General features: G+C 61.1%; 2 protein-coding genes across 2 annotated transcripts; one reads left to right on the plus strand and one right to left on the minus strand.

Annotated features, from left to right (window-relative positions):
• The first annotated feature begins 661 nt into the window (after positions 1-661).
• C1QTNF8 (C1q and TNF related 8) lies at positions 662-2,154 on the plus strand. Its single transcript, XM_084882223.1, has 2 exons — positions 662-872; positions 1,546-2,154. The coding sequence occupies exons 1-2, from the start codon at positions 668-670 to the stop codon at positions 2,094-2,096; spliced, it is 756 nt and encodes a 251-aa protein (XP_084738349.1). The 5' UTR covers positions 662-667; the 3' UTR covers positions 2,097-2,154.
• Positions 2,155-8,543: 6,389 nt separating this feature from the next.
• Positions 8,544-9,647, minus strand: SSTR5 (somatostatin receptor 5; the record flags this gene model as incomplete). The annotated part of the gene is made up of 1 exon (XM_084883132.1): positions 8,544-9,647. One exon carries the CDS (start codon positions 9,645-9,647, stop codon positions 8,544-8,546), a length of 1,104 nt encoding a protein of 367 aa, XP_084739258.1.
• Between the last annotated feature and the right edge of the window lie 8,559 nt (positions 9,648-18,206).

The raw sequence follows: 18,206 nt of genomic DNA on the forward strand, positions 1-18,206 counted from the left end.
TGAAGCTGCCCCCTGCTCCCCCTACCCCCCACCCTCACCCAGGGCTCTGCCTGCACAGGAGGGAGAGGGCTTTGGAGGGTGGAATCAGAGCCCCACCTCCACCATCTTCCAGGTGCAAGGTCCCCAGCCACAGGGGCTCTGGGTACCAGGACTCCCCGGCTGCAGGCACTTAGGGTGTCTGCTCCAGCCCAGAGTGAAGGCCCTGGGAGGGTGGGGGTGTAAGAGGGAGCAGCCCCTAAGAAGGAGCCTGGCAGGACCAGCTCAGACTGGGCGCGGCTGCCTGGGCCACTTTGCCAGGGGCTCTGGAAGGGCAGGGGTGAGCTGTCCCCTGTGCAGGCCCTCAAGTTGTGGTGGCCCTGGTGGTGCTGTGTGAGGAGGATTCTGAGGCCGCATCCAGGTCTGGGTGAAAGAGTGCGGGAATCTATTAATGATGTCTGTCAGGGCTGGGGGCTAAGAATCCGAGAAGGGCATGCCAGGCCTCTGAGACCCTGGCTCTGCCCACTGTGGCACCTCAAGGGCCCCCAACTGTGTACCCCACCCAGATCCCATCTGCTGGCTCCCCAGACAAGGGGGCACAGACAGCTGCTGTGGGGTCTGGGGGCTCAACGGGGTTTCTCTTTTCTCAGATGCCCTCTCCACCTCTCCCCTCTCCTAGGCTCCAGCCCAGATGGCAGCCCCTGGCCTTCTGCTCCTCCTGGCGCTGCCTGCAGGGGCCTGGCCCAGGCTGGGGCTGCCCCACCGGCCGTGTGTGCACTGCTGCCGCCCGGCCTGGCCCCCAGCTACCCCTGGCTCACACGCCCCTGACGGTGATGGGGAGAAATGGGTGCAGCTGCCCCACGTGCGGCCCACCATCGACATCTCCATCCTCAAAGGTAGTGTCACCGAGAGGTGGCCCACCCTGTTCCCCGCCCGCACAGGGACCCCCCCTGAGAGGCAGAGGAAGGAAGGGGCAGGACAAAGCTCTGAGGCCCTGACTGAGTGGAGTGGCTCTGGAAAGGCACCCAGGGCCCCGGTGAGACACTTTGCAAATGTCATCAGCCCCCAGCCACCCCTCAAGCGGGAAGCAAGGCGCTTGGAGAGGGGCTGTGAAGAGAGGGAAACTGAGGTCCTTTCCATTTGCTCACCCAGTCTGCGTCTGCCCTCCCGGCCCAGCACCCATTGGAGGTGGGGTTGGAAGGGTAGGTCCACCTTGGGAGAAGGCAAGAGAGGCTGAGCTCAAGAGAACCTCACCCTGGGGTTGGACAGCAGGCCCCCAGAAGGTTGGACTTGGGTACCAACTTCCCAGCCCTGTCGTCTTTCAACACCCAGTCCAGCTGCTTGGACCCACGGTCCCTCCCTCCGTCCCCACTGGATCATTTGCACAGGCTCCAGAACAGCCACAACCTAGGGGTGTGGCCTCTCTTTGCCCTGGGCGAGGGGTGGGTTAACACACCCATCCTACAATAAGGAGACTGAGGTTTGGGGAAGTGAGGTCACCCACTAGGCCACACGGCCAGCAAATGGGCCCCAAGCCTTGACCAGAGGCTTCTGCTTGTTCCCCTGCAGGTGAGAAGGGTGAGACCGGGGTCAGAGGTCGCTCCGGGAGGAGCGGGAAGGAGGGCCCGCCAGGCTCCCGGGGTCTCCGGGGCCGCAAGGGCCAGAAGGGGCAGGTGGGGCTGCCGGGCACCCCATGCCAGCGTGCCTACGCGGCCTTCTCCGTGGGCCGGCGCGAGGGGCTGCACAGCACCGACGCCTTCCAGGCCGTGCCCTTCGACACGGAGCTGGTGAACCTGGACGGCGCCTTCGACCTTGCGTCGGGCCGCTTCCTCTGCGCCGCGCCTGGCGTGTACTTCCTGAGCCTCACCGTGCACACCTGGAACTACAAGGAGACCTACCTGCACATCATGTGCAACCAGCAGGCCGCGGCCGTGCTGTACGCGCAGCCGAGCGAGCGCAGCGTCATGCAGACCCAGAGCCTGCTGCTGCCGCTGGCCGCGGGCGACACGGTCTGGGTGCGCATGTTCAAGCGTGACCAAGACAACGCCATCTACGGCGAGCCCGGGGACCTCTACATCACCTTCAGCGGCCACCTGGTCAAGCCGGCCGCCGAGCTCTAGCCACCCCTGAGTGCCACCGCCAGCGCTTGGTGGCACTCACCGCCCCCCGGAGCCTGACCCCTCCCTCTCCGCTGAGGGGGATGCCAGTATGTCCGGGAGATGGCTGTGCGGTGATCGAACCCCGATTGCATGCAGACACTGAGCTGAGGGGTGGGGCAGGAGCAAGACAGGTCTGGGGGCCTGGCCTGGGGGGATGGGTACAACCGAGTGTTCACACTGAGAAGTTTGAGATGAGACTGTGGGGGTGGGTGTTGGGCAGGGTGGGCGGGGCATCTCTACATGCTGTGGAGTGTGCCTCTCAGTCAAGCGAGAGTTTGCTTATTAAAGGCTGTGCCAGCACCGCTGCCTCGGAGACCTTCATAAAACACCTACTCGGCGCCGGGCTGGACAGTGGGGAGTCCAGAGAGCAAACTCAGACGTCAGTCCTCTCAGAACTGATGCTAGCCATCTCAGGCCAACACGGCGAGGAGGGCAGGGGTCCTGGGGTCCCCACATTCAGTTCCTAAGGAAGCAGACCTGGGTGGGGCTATGACTCCAGACCCTTAGTGCCAGTCCAGGCCCCCCAGACAAAATGGGACCCTGCCTTGAAAAGCCACAGATAAAGAGGTCAGGACAGACAGGTGCCTGTGCCTGGAGGCCCAGCACCGCAAGGGGCTCAGAGGCGACCCTGGCCTGGGAACCCAAGGCTGGGCCAGACTCTGCCATGGTGCTTGGCAGGCAACAGCAAAATTGGGGGTAGGGATGGCAGTGTGTGTGGAGGGGGGATCTTACAGTCAAGGATGAAGCAGAACGTCATGGGCTGCTGAAGCTATGGCCCCACTACTGACAGGAGGGGGCTGCGGGGGACTGCGGGGCCCTGGGCATGGATTTGGGCGGAGCCTCAGGCTGAACTTTGTGTCCTTTTATGGCTGTTAGAGCCGGAAACGCCCAGGGTGCTGGGCAACCTGTGAGCACATCAGGAGCGAGTACTAATGGGGGACAGGGTGGCAGACAGGGTTCTGCTGTGAGATAAAGGTGCTGAACAGCAATGGGGGCCTGAGGGGGCGGGGCCTCCCTCAGGCCTCCCTCCTGGAACCTGAACTCCCCTCCCACCCTGACCAGGAACCCCAGACCCCTGTGTGTTGGGGCCAGCCTAGCCAGGAGGGGCCGGGCGGGAAGCCCCTGTCTGCCAGCTCCAAATGAAGCCTGTGTCCTCTCCAGCCGCCTTCTGAGGGCCTCTGTCAGGGCCCCAGAGCGGCAGAGGTGGGGTCTAGGGCAGGGTCACCCTGCCCAGACCTGGCAGCCACTCTACTCCTTTTACCCTCATGGCTTGAATCCGGCTGTTAGAGCCCCCTGACAGGTAGACATTGGGGCATCCCGGCCGAGTATTGAGGGACAGGCCCTGCTCCCCGCTGCTGACACAGGAGGGCAGAGCAGGTCCAGGGAGGAAGGGCACCTGCCAACCTCCAAGCTCCAAAGCGACCACATCCTCAGAGACTGGGGGGGGGGGGGGGGGGCCTTAGCGAGGCCGAGACCCCACCGAGAGCCTCAGTACTTGTTAGGGACGTGCCAGAGGACTCTGCCCGTGAGTGCAGGACGAGAAGGCTGTGCCTGCCTCACCCCACAGCCTCCAGGTTTATTTGTTACAAAACAAACAAACAAACAAACAAATAAAAAAGGACTAAGAGCTGGGGACAGGGTGGGGGCAGGATGGGGGTAGGAGGGGTCAAGGTCATCATTTTCTTGAAGTGATAAAGGGCGCCCTTGGGTTGAGCGCAGAGACACGAAGGTCGGTGAGGCCCAGCTGCCCGGACCACTCTTAGAAGAAGGAGGAGGAAGTGACCCCAATCAGCACAGCCAGCAGGCAGCCCCCGCCATGTGGTTTGTGGGAATCAGGAATGACGCGCACGCGCCTGGGAAAAAAGCTGGGAAAACACGCATTTACGGGGACAGCCCGGCCGCCTCCTGAGAGATGGGATCCTGTCTGGGAGCCGGTTTACCCATATTCGGTTTACCCATTTAGTGGAATTCCAATAAAACAGACATTTAAAAAACTAGGTGAAATCCATACAATAAAAAGTACCATTTTTTAAAATTTATTTATTTAAATATATTTTATTGATTTTCCACAGAGAGGAAGGGAGAGGGATAGAGAGCTAGAAATGTCGATGAGAGAGAAACATCGATCAGCTGCCTCCTGCACACCCCCTACCGGGGATGTGCCCGCAACCAATGTACATGCCCTTGACCAGAATCAAACCTGGGACCTTTCAGTCCGCAGGCTGACGCTCTATCCACTGAGCCAAACCGGTTTCGGCAAAATGTACCCTGTTTCCCCGAAAATAAGACAGTGTCTTATATTAATTTTTGCTCCCAAAGATGCGCTAGGTCTTATTTTCAGGGGATGTCTTATTTTTCCATGAAGAATACGGTACACATTTATTGTTAAATGAAAATAAAGGAAATTTATTACCTGTATACAGTACGGTAGTACGGTAGTTGTCAACACAAACCAGACAAACCGTGAATCCTGCAGTATCAAGAATTTACTCATTTATTCAATGACAATCATGTCATCATCTTCTGGAAAATCATCATAACAATCCAATTCCTGAATTTCCTGGTGAATTTCTTGTGACTCCATTTCTTTCAGAATCAGTGGACCAAATCTCTCATGTTTAGCCTAGTGGGGCCTTATTTTCAGGGGATGCCTTATATTTCACTCAGAAGGAAACCTGTAAGTAGGTCTTATTTTCGGAGGATGTCTTATTTTCGGGGAAACACAGTACCATTTTAAAGTGAACAACTTAATGGCATTTTGCACTTTCACAGCATCAGCTCTATTAGTATCTATGTCTAGAATAGTCTCACGATTCCCGAAGAAACTCTCCACCCCATTGGCAGTCACTCCATAACCCCGCCCCCAAATATCAAGTATTTGCAAATATCACAGAAGAGAGCCTCTGATCTCCCCCAAGGCAGAGGTGCTGGGAGGGAGGCTTGCTCAGGTGGAGCTCCAGTCCCCCCAACTTGGGGACCCATCCAGGTGCCCAGATGATGCCCTCATACCTCCATCAGCACAAATCGGGCAAATGCATAGCTGCCACCTCATCGCCAGGTACATAGCCCGAAGGAGGGGAGAAGAAGGGCCTGGCACAGGGGGAGTAAGCTGCCTGCGTTGGCATGAGTGTCCCAGGACAGGTAGGGGCAGGGAGGGGCACCCCCTCAAGCTCATGGGCAGTCTAGGACCCTCATGGTAAGGTCCCCACTTGGGCAGAGACGCCATCATTCAACATCAATTATTCATTCAACAAACACCTTTCAGCGCTGTGGTAGCTGGACCAGCCCTTGGGAGCTGAGGGATGGCATCGGCTGGTCTACACAGGGCAGGACAGTGCCCTTGGGATTGATGGAGAGGAGGTGGGAGGTGGGGCTTGGGGAGGGCCCCTTGTCCCCAGCAGCCAGGGTGGAGGAGGGGCGGTGGGTCATAGATCCAGCTGTCTCTCCAGGGCTCCATCCCCATCCAGCCCTGGGACCCACGGTTCTGCAGGAGCCCTGATCAGGGGCCAGCGGAGAGCCTGTTCTCCGTATCATTCAGTCGTTAGGGCATTGCTGATCTCTGCGGCCCCAGGTTCCGTGGCAAGTCCTTCCCGATGTCTCCCCTTCCTTCGCTGTTGTTCTGCCCCAGGACCCCCTCACCTGGGGCACCCCGACATGGCTCCTGCTGTCAGGGGCTGGGCCGGGAGTGCAGCCTCAGTTAATCACAGGGCAGAGCGGCCTTGGTTTCCCTCATGGTGGGGACCCAGCACCTGCAATCGCACCACATCCCACCCTGTGCCCAGCCCTGTCAGGCAAACAGAGCCCTCCTGCCCTTGCGCCCCACCCCAGAGGCGGCCGGATTTCCTGAGCAAGGTCATTGTGGAAGCCACTGGAGCCCATTGGCCAATAAAACCCATCGATGCAGAGAGAGAGCCCATAAAACAGGTCTCCCTTCCCAGAGGTATCGCTCTGGGTCACCCCCACCCCGCTCAGGGCTGGGCCGGGACCTGCAAGCGGCGTGGCTCTGTCCGCAGCCTGTGCTGGGTGTGGGCGGGCAGCAGGGCTCCTCCTGGCTCCCTGGGCGCAGGCTTCTCTTGGGACATTCCTGCTCTGCCCTCGCAGGTCCTCATTCCCGCCTGCTCAGTGGCTCACCCTTGCTCAGGCCTCTGCAGCGGTCCACACTGGCCAAGCCTCTTCTCACTCCCATAGACCCGTGTCCACAGGCTCCCCGGGATCCTCTGGAACGTCCCACAGGCTCCCCGACACTGGGCCCATCAGGCCCCAGGCACCACACACACACACACACACACACACACACACACACACACGGGCACACGCTCACCCCCCTCACAGGCAGGAACAGGTCAGGGTACTGCTGGCGTCTGTACACTCCACACGGTACCCTCGGTTGGCATGGCCTTGGGGAGGGAGCTCATGCAGTTGAATCAATCAGGGGAAATTGATCTGGGCAAGATTTCCGAGCCATCTGCTCACTCCCAGAGTCACTTTGATCCCAGGGAGGCCTGGTCCTGGGGTGGGGACAGCAGGTAAGGCTGGCCTCAGTTTCTCCTGGGGCACCCACCCCTCCCTCAGATGCTGGCCCCTAGAGTGGGTGGTGGTGGGTTTGGCCATCAGCACCCAGTGATTGCAATCCCAGCCTCTGCGGACCCCACATGGAGGAGCCACCCCCACTCCTTGGAACTGAGCCCAGGAGTGGTGGAGACAGCCTGGTCCCTCAAGGCAGCCAGGTCCACAAACCCAACAACCACAGAAGGAGCTGACCCCCACCCCATCCTTAGAGGCCAAACTCAGATCCTCCCCCTGCCCAGCTCAAGGCAAAGGCCCATCTTTTCACACCTATTGTTTGCACCTTCCATTATGGCATCATCTAAGTGCCCACTGGTCACTTCTAGCTGGTGTTTGCCCACGCCGGTCCTGCCTCCTCCTGTCCACCAGCTCTGATTTGCATTGGCTTCTCGGCTCCGGGGACAATATTTGCTCTGGGAAAGAGTCAAGCCTTTATTCTCTAATTTATTCAGGAGAGTGGTTGTCAAACACGAGCGCCCTCCTTACACCACCGCGTTTCCAGGGTTTGGCCTCTGTCTGGGATCAGCGGGGTCCAGCTGTGCTGACTGGCCTTCCTCTGCCCAGCCCAGCTCCCCCTGCCCCTTGTGCCCTCCTGAGGGTGGGTTCCTGCTTTGGGCAGACAGAAGCTCAAGTGAGGTGGCACCGGCCAGGGCTGTGCCAGGCAGGGGGTCGGCGGGTGGAGCCAGCCCTGTGCCCTGGTCCTTTTCCTTGGAGAGAGGCCAGCGGCACCAGGACCCCAGCGAGGCGCAGGCAGTGAGCTCTGGGCCCCGGGTGTGGGCCTGGAGTAGGGGGGCTGCCGGTACTGCTGGAGGCAGGTGGGACCATTCTGGTCTGGGGGCTGCGGAATTCCTCAGGGGCCTGGCATTTGCTGGCATTTGCATCTGCCCACACAGCCTTTCTAGGCCGGCTGCTATTTGCACTGCGAGGCCGCTCCCCGCGCTGCTGTCTGGATATTTCTCCTCTTCTGCGTTCATCCCCCTCCCTCTCCAGCCCAAAGCCCCTCTGTGAGCGGAAGAGAGAGCTATAGGTTCCCTGTCCTCACTGGCCCCTCCCAGGACAGCCCCTCCCAGCGACCTAGGCCCCCTGCACTGAGCCCCTCTGCACACCTGTGCGCCCACCACAAACCCAGAAACCTGCGGCTGACAGTCCACCCCCAACCTCGGCTCCTCCCTCTCCCTCTGCACTTGCTGCCTTCCCCACCGAATCCCACCATGGAAGCCATGGCTCCGCCCCTCGCTGCCCCTGGGGACTGTGGGCAGCAGGAAGGGAAGTGCAGCAGCAGAGGTGGGCCAGCTGCATCCATCACCCTTTGCCACTGCCCTGGGGCATTCGCAGCTTCTGTTCTTCACACCTGCCATGTCCAAAGTCAGCCAGCCCCCAGTTGCTGGAGCCAGGGGGCACAGACCAGAAACCAGCACATCAGAGTCTTTAGTTTCAGGGTGTAGCACGTGACGCTGACCAGGTGGTACAGGGCTGACAAGAGGGTGGAGGCTGGAGAGTGGTCACCCAGTCACACTAACCACCACTCCTCCAGCCTGGGAGGCTGACACAGGCCGGGGCAGGACCAGAGGGTCGAGATGGCCTGACCGTTGCCTGGAACCCCGGGGCCTCTCCCACCCACCCCACCCCTGAAGCCCCGTAACCCCAGTTTGCCCAGTAAGAACAGACAGGTGGAGTGGCAGCTTGCCACGCAGGACCAGCCTCAGCCCCCTTCCAGACAGCTGCCCTCACACCACAGAGAGTATTCAAGCTCCTGGGGAGCAACCTCAGGGGGTCCCCGAATCTCAGGGAAGGGCTTGGCCCAGCAGGAACCCCAGACCGGGCGTGGCCCATCGGCTCCCCTCACAGCCTTCTGGTCTGCATGAGCCCGTTGGCCTCGGAGCTGCATGCAGCCAGCGTGGCCTCCTGCAGCCGGCTGCTCTTGTCGGGCCGTGGCTCTGTGGCATCCACGTCCTCGGCGCCGTCGCCCCTCCGGAAGCACAGGACCTTCCGGAAGCTCTGGCGGAAGTTGTCGGAGAGGAAGCCGTAGAGCACGGGGTTGGCACAGCTGTTGGCGTAGGACAGGATGACCACGAAGAAGTAGACGCCGGCGGCGGCGGGCTCCGCGGGCAGGACCACGGCCAGGTTGACGATGTTGATGATGAAGAAGGGCAGCCAGCAGCCCACGAACACCAGCACCACCACCACCACCATGCGGGTCACCTTGCGCTCTGAGCGCCGCCGCGCGGAGCCCACCCGCACGCCGGACGCCTTCACCTTCACCACGATGAGCAGGTAGCACAGGCAGATGACCAGCAGCGGCCCGAAGAAGCCCAGGACGGACGTGTAGATGATGAAGACGGCGCCCCACAGGCCCACGGGCTCCGGCCAGCTGAGGTTGCAGGTGTCCCAGCCCTCCTGGATGTCCGCGAAGACCACCAGGGGCAGCGACATGAGCAGCGAGAAGGCCCAGACCGCGGCGCTGGCCAGCCTGGCCACCCGCGGGCGGCGCCACTGCGTGGAGCGGATGGGGTGGACCACGGCCAGGTAGCGGTCCACGCTCATGATGGTCAGGCAGAAGATGCTGGTGAACTGGTTGATGCCGTCCAGCGTCATCACCAGGCGGCACAGCACGGGCCCGAAGGGCCAGTAGGAGACGGCGTTCTGCGTGGCCAGGAAGGGCAGCCCCAGCATGAGCAGCACGTCGGCCACCGCCAGGTTGAGGATGTAGATGTTGGTGACGGTCTTCATCTTGGCGTGGCGCAGCACCACGTAGATGACCAGCGCGTTGCCGCCCAGCCCCACCACGCACACCAGCAGGTAGAGCACCGGCACCACCACCGCGCGGGCCCCCGGCGAGGACACCGGCCCCGCCAGCGTCCCGTTCTCCCCGCCACCACTGATGCCACCGGCGGCCGCGGAGGCATTCCAGCCGGCTGGCCTGGAGGTGGCGAACAGCGGCTCCATCGCTGCCACCCAGGGCAGGGCGCTGTCCTCTCTGCAGGAGCAGAAGGAAGGATGCAGGCAATTAATCGGACAGCCAGGCCCTTCCTCCCCCAGGGCCCCGCCTGCCCCAGGAGGCGCGGGATTACCCCACTCGTAGGGTAAACACGATTACTCATGTTCAACTGGGCTGGGAATCACATTAAGCAAATTGTTTGGAAAACAAGCCCGAGAGGAAGGAGCCGGGAGACAGCTGCCCTGAGCGGAGACATCGACGTGTTGTCCGATGGGACTGCAGTGACGCACGGAGACCGGACCACCCCGATGCCCCCACCTCCCTGGCTGGCTCCTCTCCCTGCAGCACCACGACCCCACCACGCAGGTAAGAAGCTGAGGATGGCAGGTGTCACCTCCAGGACTTTCAGGGACCCTCCCTGGGGACAGAGGGAGCAATGAGCCCGCCAAGACATCGCCGGGCACGGCAACTGGTGCCCCTGGAAGTGCAGCCACGCCTGCCGAGCCCTGCTCTCCCGGGGACCCCAAAGCCGAACTGTTACAGGGTGACCTCCTGTCACCATCGGGCCTTGCCTGTGGCCAAGAAGCCAGCCCTCAGGCTGCAGAGGCTTTGCCAGTGTCCACCCGGCTCCCAGGAACACTGTCCCCCGGTGAGCGGCATCGGTGTCACCCCGCCAGAGCTCCAGCCGTGTGGCCCAAGCGGGGTTGGTCTCCCGGCCCCCACAGCTGCCAGCCCACTCGCTGCAGCAGGGCTGTCGCTGTGAAGGAAATGACCCGAGAAATCGCTATAGGATGTGCTGTCATCGCGGCCTCGGGGACACACCCACGTGCTCTGTGGTGGGCCCTCACCTCCACGGCAATGGCAGCATTTCCTCAGCCTCGGGCAGCGGCCGCCATGCGGGAGCAGGCAGAACAGACACCCCCCCCCCCCCAACACACACACACACACACACACACGTTGTAAACAGGGAACACCAAGTGGACAGAGTAATTACAGCTAATTATAGCTCGTGCCTCGGGGCGGGAGGAAATGCATGTGTGGGCGCGCAGGGCACATGTGTGTGAAGGAGAGGCAGGGAGAGCGAACAGGGAGGGAGAGTGTGAAAGGGGACGATTCGGGGAGACTTCGGCTGGGTGACGGGGTTTTGTAGAAAAAGAGCGGAGGCAAAGACGGGGAGATGTGAACACCTGCCGCTCCAGGTGATCAGCATGCAGGTATTGGTCGTAGAATTTTCATATTTTTCTGTGTGTTTAGAGTAGTTCGCAAAAATGGTGACGATAGAAAAATTAACACCTCCTTTGACAAGAGGGAAAGGAGAAAGGGGACACAGGTATAGCTGATGTCTTGGGCCCCCCTTTCCAGCCCCTTTTAGGGTCTTATTGCCCCCCCCCAACTCAACCCTGCTTGGACCACACAGCTGGGGCTCAACAGCAATGGCACGGATGCCGCTCACCAGGAGACAGTGTTCCTGGGAGCCGGGTGGACATTGGCAAAGCCTCTGCAGCCTGAGGGCTGGCTTCTTGGCCGCAGGCAAGGCCTGGTCCCCTCCCGATGGTTACAGGGGAGTTAGGGGGGGCATAAGACCCCGAAAGGGATGGAAAGGGCCATGGTGACCCAGCCAGGGCCACTCAGGCCCAGCAGCCCCCTAGAGCCTGACTCAGGTAGCCCACAGCACCCCGAGTCAGCTCAGCACAGAGGATGCGCCCAGTTGCTGGTCCTGAGTTTGGGGAGGCAGCTGAAATCTGATAGACCCGTGTTAGGGGCAGGAAAGCCCAGAATAAATAACATTGACAATGGCAGAAAGAAACCCTCTTCTCTCATGCAGCACACTAGCTTTGCCAAGTTCGCTTGGCTGACCGATGCTGGGAAGCATGACCAGTGGGAAGTTGACCCACCAGACAATGGGAGGTTGGCCCACCAGACTCATTTCAGGTGAAATAATAACACTGTGACTTAATGATCGTGTCCAAAACATGTTCAATATGTTTAGGATCCCCAATAAGGCATGGATAAAATTATTGTGTAACAAGTGTGGCTTCTGTTTAAGAAGTAAATGAACAAGTGTATGTTTTTGAAAACGGCAACTCTTGGGTGCGGAAAATCATCGTTTTGGGGAGAAAAAAATTGTATTACAGTCTGGATACAGTTGAAGAGAGAATCAGGGAACCGGAAGAGGAGCGGAGGGAGTTCTTCAGGATGCGGTGCAGAGAGAAGGAGGGGGCAGAGGGCAGAGGGCTCTGAGCCCTTGGAGGAGGGCACTGACCCCTGATTCAGAGGATGGCTGGGCCCCTGTGGAACTGACCAAAGACAAGAGTCCTGCTCGAAAGCACAAACCTGTGGGCACCAGAATAAAGGAAGCATACCATAGGGTCAGAGTTGACCTACAGAGCACTGAGGGTAAGGAGAAAGTCCCGAAGCATGCCGACAAGGAGGCAAGAGGAACCCTGGAGGCGAGGACCAGCAGGCCCCGCAGCTCAGGAGCCACAGGAGCCAGCGGGAGAATTCCTCACCGAATCCCTCGCCAGGAGGGGAGAGAGGCATTTTCTGCGTTTTGCAGGATTTCTTGCTCCTGGCGCTACGCACCCTTGCCGTGTGCTGTGTCCTGGTGTGAAGCATGTGACAAAAACTCTATTCCAAAAGGGCAAAAGCATGATGTTTGGGGACAACTGCCTTTCAAGACAAAGGGGTCCCTGGGGCAGAGCTCCGAGCTCAGTCAGGAGGGTGTTGCCAGGTTGGGAGAGCCCACACTTCCCAGGGGTGCCCGCCTGGGAGGAGGGTCCTTCAGACTCAGGGCTGCCAAAGGCCCGCTCCTGTAGGAGGGGGGGCCTCCTACACTCACGTTTAAAGAAATACCCAAGGGGCTCTGAGCCCATTCTACGTGGGCCCCAACGGGCACTGTGGGGAGAAGGAGCCCCCCAAGGTGCTCTGTTCACCATGTCGGTGGGCCCGGGGGCTCAAGTGTATCTAGGGTCTTGGTTTCCACGCCCGCTGTGGCTGAGCGGGCCTCTCCTTCTAAATCAGATCCCCGTCTTGTCTTCATGAGGCTCTCAGCTGCTCAGGGCTCCTCCGGGGCTGCTGCCAGGTGCCCAGGCTCCCAGAACCCAAAGTGGGCAGAGCAGACTGTCACCACCACCCCCACGCCACCCTCCCAAACACCCCACCCCCTGGGTTAGACTCAAGAGCCATGCAGGACAAAATCAGGCCTCTATTACTGAGTCTGCCTCTTAGCACATAATTCCACAAGAGCCGTGATTCAGGAGTTGCAATTTTAGTCACCGAAATTACACATTCGTGGAAAAACGGTCGCTGGGACCCCTCCCCCAGTAGATGGGGGGTTCAATGGGGGGGGGGCGCTGTGGAACTGACCCTGAACCAATGCTGGGGCTGACTCAGAGCTCCCACCAGGAAGGGACTGCCCAACCCACCCATGTGGCACAGGGAACACACCGTGGTCCCTCCACCCCCTGCCCCAGTATACCCACACGCATTGCCCAAGCAACCCTGGGTAAGCCATGCCACTCCTCTGAGCCTGGCTTCCCGTAATAGGTGGCTCCTATACAACGCAATTCCTCTGAGCAGAGTCAGCACGCTCCGGTGTGCACGATGCTGCCACAGTGACTGGCACACAGCGGGTTCTCCGTCATTCTGCCACTCGCCTGCCCCAAATAGCCCGGCATCTCCTCCCCAATGTCAGGAAACCCACCTGCCCACAGCTCCGTGGAGAGGTGGGCAGAGCCTCCCAGGGGCCTGGGCACAGAGCTGGGCCTCAGCGCTCCGGCGCTCCATGCCAGTGAGTCCGGCCTGTCCCTCCCAGCCCTGCCCAGGCTGGCCCCTGGCACAGTCAGCCCATCCTCCATGGGAGCTCACACCCCACCTGGGAGGTAGCAGACCCACCTATGGGGCAGGAAAATGGGGGGCATCTATGCGGAGAGGCCCAGCACTGCCAGAGGGGCCCCAGCCCGGCCTGCCTCCTCCAGGAGGTGCTTTACAGGCTCTGCTCCATCTTGTAGGGGGGAGCTGATGGCAGCCTGCCCCCCACCCGGAGGGCAGCCAGTGGCTACTGCACTCCTGCCCTCCCCCCAACACGCTCATCTGCCCTATGGCAGCCTGTGGCCGGGCCCAGATCCCTTCCTCCTGGGAGGGACCGAGGCGGGTGTGGGGGGCTCAGGAGCATCCACAGAGGGGCCTGCCGGTGGAGCCCCTCGGCAGGGCCTGCACACCCTGCAGGATGTTTCCTTCTGCTCCAGGGCATGTTACCGGAAGTCTAGGCCATTACTTTCCCCGAAACCCATAGTGGGTCACCATCATTGGTGCTACCCACCTCCCTCTGCCCGGGAGGCTCCCAGTCTTTCCCCAAGGGGCCGGCGCCCCGGGAGCCTGTTCTCAGAAAGTCTGAGCTGCAGCAAGATCTGCCTCAAACTTTGGGCAGGGCAAGCTCCTGGCTCTCGCCTTGCTGAGGCCCCAGGCTGGAGGGCTGGCCAGGGCAGTGGGCCAGCCAGATGGAGGCCCCCTGATCCCTGGGGGGGAGGGGGGAGGGGAGGAGGCAGCACCGGGGTGGACTTCCAGGGCCGGTGCTCCCTCTGGGGAGGGGGCAGGAGGGCTCCAGAGCGCAGGTGCCCAGCCATGGGGGAGTGGGTGCTCCGTTTCCAGCGGGCAGGGGCGGCACCCCTCCCCCGCCCCACTCAGAGCGAAGTACCTGCTGTGCCTGCGTCTCCCCACACTGGTGCCTCCTCTCCGCAGAATGGCAGACCCCAAGGCCCCCGCCAGTGCCCCCCTCGCATGCATTGGCTCCTACTCCCTCTGTGTTCTGCTTTCCCCACCCCCCACCCCCAGCCACAGTCTTGCACGAACCACCCCCGCCCTCCCCTCCCCCGCCAGGGTGAGCCCACTGCGGTGAGATCAAGCAGGGAGAGGCTCAGTGGGCAACCTCCCTGGGCCCTCTACCCAGACCCTGGCACACCAGGTCCCAGCCAGCAGGTGGCGAGGGCGTGGGGAATGAGGGAGGGGGTGGGGTGGCGCGGCTGAGGCTGGGAAGAAGGGGAGAGGCTCCAGGCAAAGGTAAGTGAACCTCAGAGGTGCAGAGGGGGCGCCCGCACAGGTGGCGGGGGCGGGGGGATCCCAGGGGGGATAAGTGCGGGACCCCCTCCCCGCAGGATGGGGATGTGGGAGGGGCCAGTGGAGGGCGGAGGAGGGGCGGGGGCTTGGCACTCACCCGCAGGGCGCCCTCTGACCGGTGGAGCCCAGTGCCTGCTGCTGCGTGGTCAGAGCTTGGGCACCAGCGGGAGGCAGGGTGGGCGGGGCCAGCAAGCAGGCAGGTTGGGGAGGGTGGTGGCGCGGGGCTGGTACTAGATGGGATGGGGGCTGGGGGCAGCTACTAAGCTCCCTGCAACACCAAGGCCAGCACATCTGTCCCTCTCTGTCTGTCCATCTGTCCATTCGCCTTCTTCAAGCCTTCGCATGTTATCCTATAGTCCCGGTGCCTGACGGGCAGCCATGTGGGAGGAGGGCAGCAAGCAAGGGCCAGGCTGCATGTCCTTCCCAGGTGGGAAGCGGTCTGCGTGTGCATACGTATGTGGCCTGTCACATGCCCAGCTGGTTCACACAAGCCCTCTGGATGTGTGTAGGTGGGAGACACACAGACACCAGACGCCCAGCTGAGCTGGATGCTGCAGACGCCGCCGGGAGCTGACCGGACAGGCCTGTTCCCGCAGCTCTGGGAGTGGCAGCGAAGGTGATAAACCCAAAGTGATTTCTTGTTGTTGTTAATCCTGACCCGAGGATAATTTTTTTTAGAGTGGAAGGGAGGAATGGGAGAGAGAGAGAGAGAGAGAGAGAGAGAGAGAGAGAGAGAGAGAGAGAAAGAGAGAGAGAGAGATTGTCTTCAGCACTGGAGCCCAGAATGAAACCCCACCCAGGTATGTGCCCTTGACTGAGAATCAAACCCGTGACCCTTTGGTTTTTGGGCAGACGCTCTACCATTGAACCACACAGGCCAGGGCAAACCAACAGGTTTTAACGGAGGTACTTCTCGATTGTCCCAAAGACAGTGTGGTGAGAGGATATTGAGAGGCAGCTCCCTGGTGGATGAAACTGTGCACTATTCCACACCCTGTCCTGTCTCGTACTCCCCACTCCTCTCCCCTGCTTTCTGGGGTTGCCTCCCAAATCGTACCCCAGACCCTTGGCAAGTGAGCTGGCCACGTGGCTGCCCAGGCAGAGGGTGGGCAGGGACTCCTGGTGTGCACACCTGAGCCAGGGGCTGTGCTGGCCCCGTTCCTGCCTCTGGATCCAGAGACCCCCATCAAGTTCTGGGGCTCCCTGAGCAGCTTCTGTGATCCCAGCATCCTGGGGGTGCGGAGTCCTGTATGAGAGTCGCGCCCCATGCTGTCCCTTGAACGGAAGAACATTGCAGGGGTGAGGAGGGGACAGGCATAGGCTGTCTTGACACAGCCCTGCAGTAGGTGGGTGCTTGGCCCAGTCGCAGCCCAGGATCAAGTCGGGGCACCCCAACACCCTAACACCAAAGTGGTCTCAGCCAGGCCCTCGTTGGCAAAGGAAGGAAGGTGCCCAGAGGCGGCCTGGCCATTCTGAGGCCACTTCCCCCTGTTGCCCCAGGCCTCTGGCAAGAGCCCCCTCTCCTCTCAGCCCCGAGTCTGAGCCCCAGGAGGCTCAAGGAAGGTGAAGCCTGGGGACACTGCAGAGGTCACCCAGAGCTGGCGGTGAGGAGGGCGAGGATTAGTGGCAGCCAGGAGCCATAGCAATAGGACAGCGGCCCGATGGACTCCCCACGGACCATCCCTGGACCCCCTCGCATGGGGACCCCCGCCCTAGCTGTGAACTCCTCCCTGGCCTGGGGCCCCCCGTTTTAAGAGGCCAAGGACAGAGGCTACTGGACACACGTCTGCCCCTCCCACAACCACCCATGCCAGGCTTGGCCACACTGCTGAGGCTCCTGTGATTATTCAAAAGCAACGGAGACAGACTCCAGTTCACCTGGAAACACCCAGAGGCCCCCCTGTCTGTGTCTCCAGGGTCCCCAAGCTGGGGCGGGCCCTGCCAGCTGCGAGGCACTCTGTGTCCTCTGGCCAAGCTGGCCCTCCCTCCACTCCACCGATGGGCATGCTGCCTTTCACCTTGGCCTGGCTGTGCCCCTGCCTGGTGAACCCCATCTCCCTTTCCCCAGTTAACTCACCTGTCCGTCTGCACGCCCCTCTCTCCAGGAAGCGCCTTGGGCCGCCCCACGTGGGTTGTCTGTCCCTTGGCAGCCTGCTGTTCCCAGACCGCATCTGTTGGCAATGTCTGTCCTGGCTGCAGAAGGTGTGCATGCTGGGAGCAAGCGTCTGCCCTTCCACGTTGCAGATGTCACTGTGGGCTCATGGGAGGCAAGGGCCTTCGCAGGTGTCTGAGCTCCCTGCTGGCCCTGGTCTTTAGGCTTCAGTGAGCATCTCCTTCAAATGGAGGCGCATTCACATGCAGCTTCCCAGGCTGCCCAGCCCTCAGCATGGGAGGGGGAGGGGTGCTGGGAGGCTGCCCTCATGGGGCTCTCTGGGCACTGGGCCAGGCTCCATCCAGGCCCCGGGACGGAGGCGGGACCAGAGGCCAGCCCCTGCTAAAGGGGCCATGAGTCTGGCCCAGTTTGGAGGGCAGGGAAGAGGGAAGAAGGAGGGATTTGGGTGGACTGGACCCTGGAGACTTGCATCCAGCACCGCCACCTCCATTGCTGAGACCCCGCCTGCCTCCCCTCAAAAACAGCTCCTCCCTCGCTGGCAGGTGTGCATGTACCACCCAGGGGCACTGATTGGCTTCAGGCCTCTCAGGTGTGCACTTTCTGCTTTATGGGGGGAGGGCTGCAAAGTCACCTAGAGGGCTCTCCCAGGACAATCCAGCCCCTGCCAGAGCTAAGGCCAGGCCTGGGCTCCCAGGAGCTCTCCTTCTAGGATAAGCCTGGTCCCAGTTGGGCTGCACAGCCACACCCAGGACACCCCAGCCCCCCTCGGACATGACAGCACCTGCCTGCCCCCGCCCCACTCCTGCAGTGCTCCTCCATTCTGGGACAGCAGGGTATCCTGAGTAGGTTCCAGGCTGACTCAGATTCAGCCAACCTCCATGAGCGCCTGGGTTGATGGGTTTGAGTGCTCTCCACCTCTTGGGCACTCAGGATGTCCAAAAGCTGGATGGAGCCCAGTGGCCAACCCCCAGGGAGAGAGCCTGTGGCATCAGACATGGAGCTTGTGAAGGAAGAGGGACAGGCCATTCACCAGGTGGGGGTGCAGCCTGGGAATGTGAGAGGCAAGTCCTAGCTCTTCATTTGAAAATGGAGAAACTGAGGCTCAGAGAGGGCAGGAGCTGGGTTGGGCACAGAGCAAAGATGGGCTGAATCTGAGTCTCTGCACCCGCAGCTTGGGACCTGCTGGGCTCAGCCTGGGCAAGGTAAGTGGGGGGGCCCTGTCTAGAGTACGCTGGATGTCCAAGGCCACTCTGAGCATGGGAATCTTAATCAGGGTGTTCAAGTGCAAAGATTCAGCAATCTATGCACTGAGCAAGCATGCCCTTCTATAACCCAAAAG

The sequence above is a fragment of the Pipistrellus hanaki genome, assembly GCF_964339955.1.
Source record: "Pipistrellus hanaki genome assembly, chromosome: 4".
NCBI lineage: Eukaryota > Metazoa > Chordata > Mammalia > Chiroptera > Vespertilionidae > Pipistrellus > Pipistrellus hanaki.

What these genes read in the sequence shown, in the direction of transcription:
- C1QTNF8 (XM_084882223.1), top strand. Translation starts at nt 668, where the DNA reads ATGGCAGCCCCTGGCCTTCTGCTCCTCCTGGCGCTGCCTGCAGGGGCC. An exon ending in CGACATCTCCATCCTCAAAG is followed by an intron (nt 873 to 1,545) that starts GTAGTGTCACCG and finishes GTTCCCCTGCAG; the next exon opens with GTGAGAAGGGTGAGACCGGG.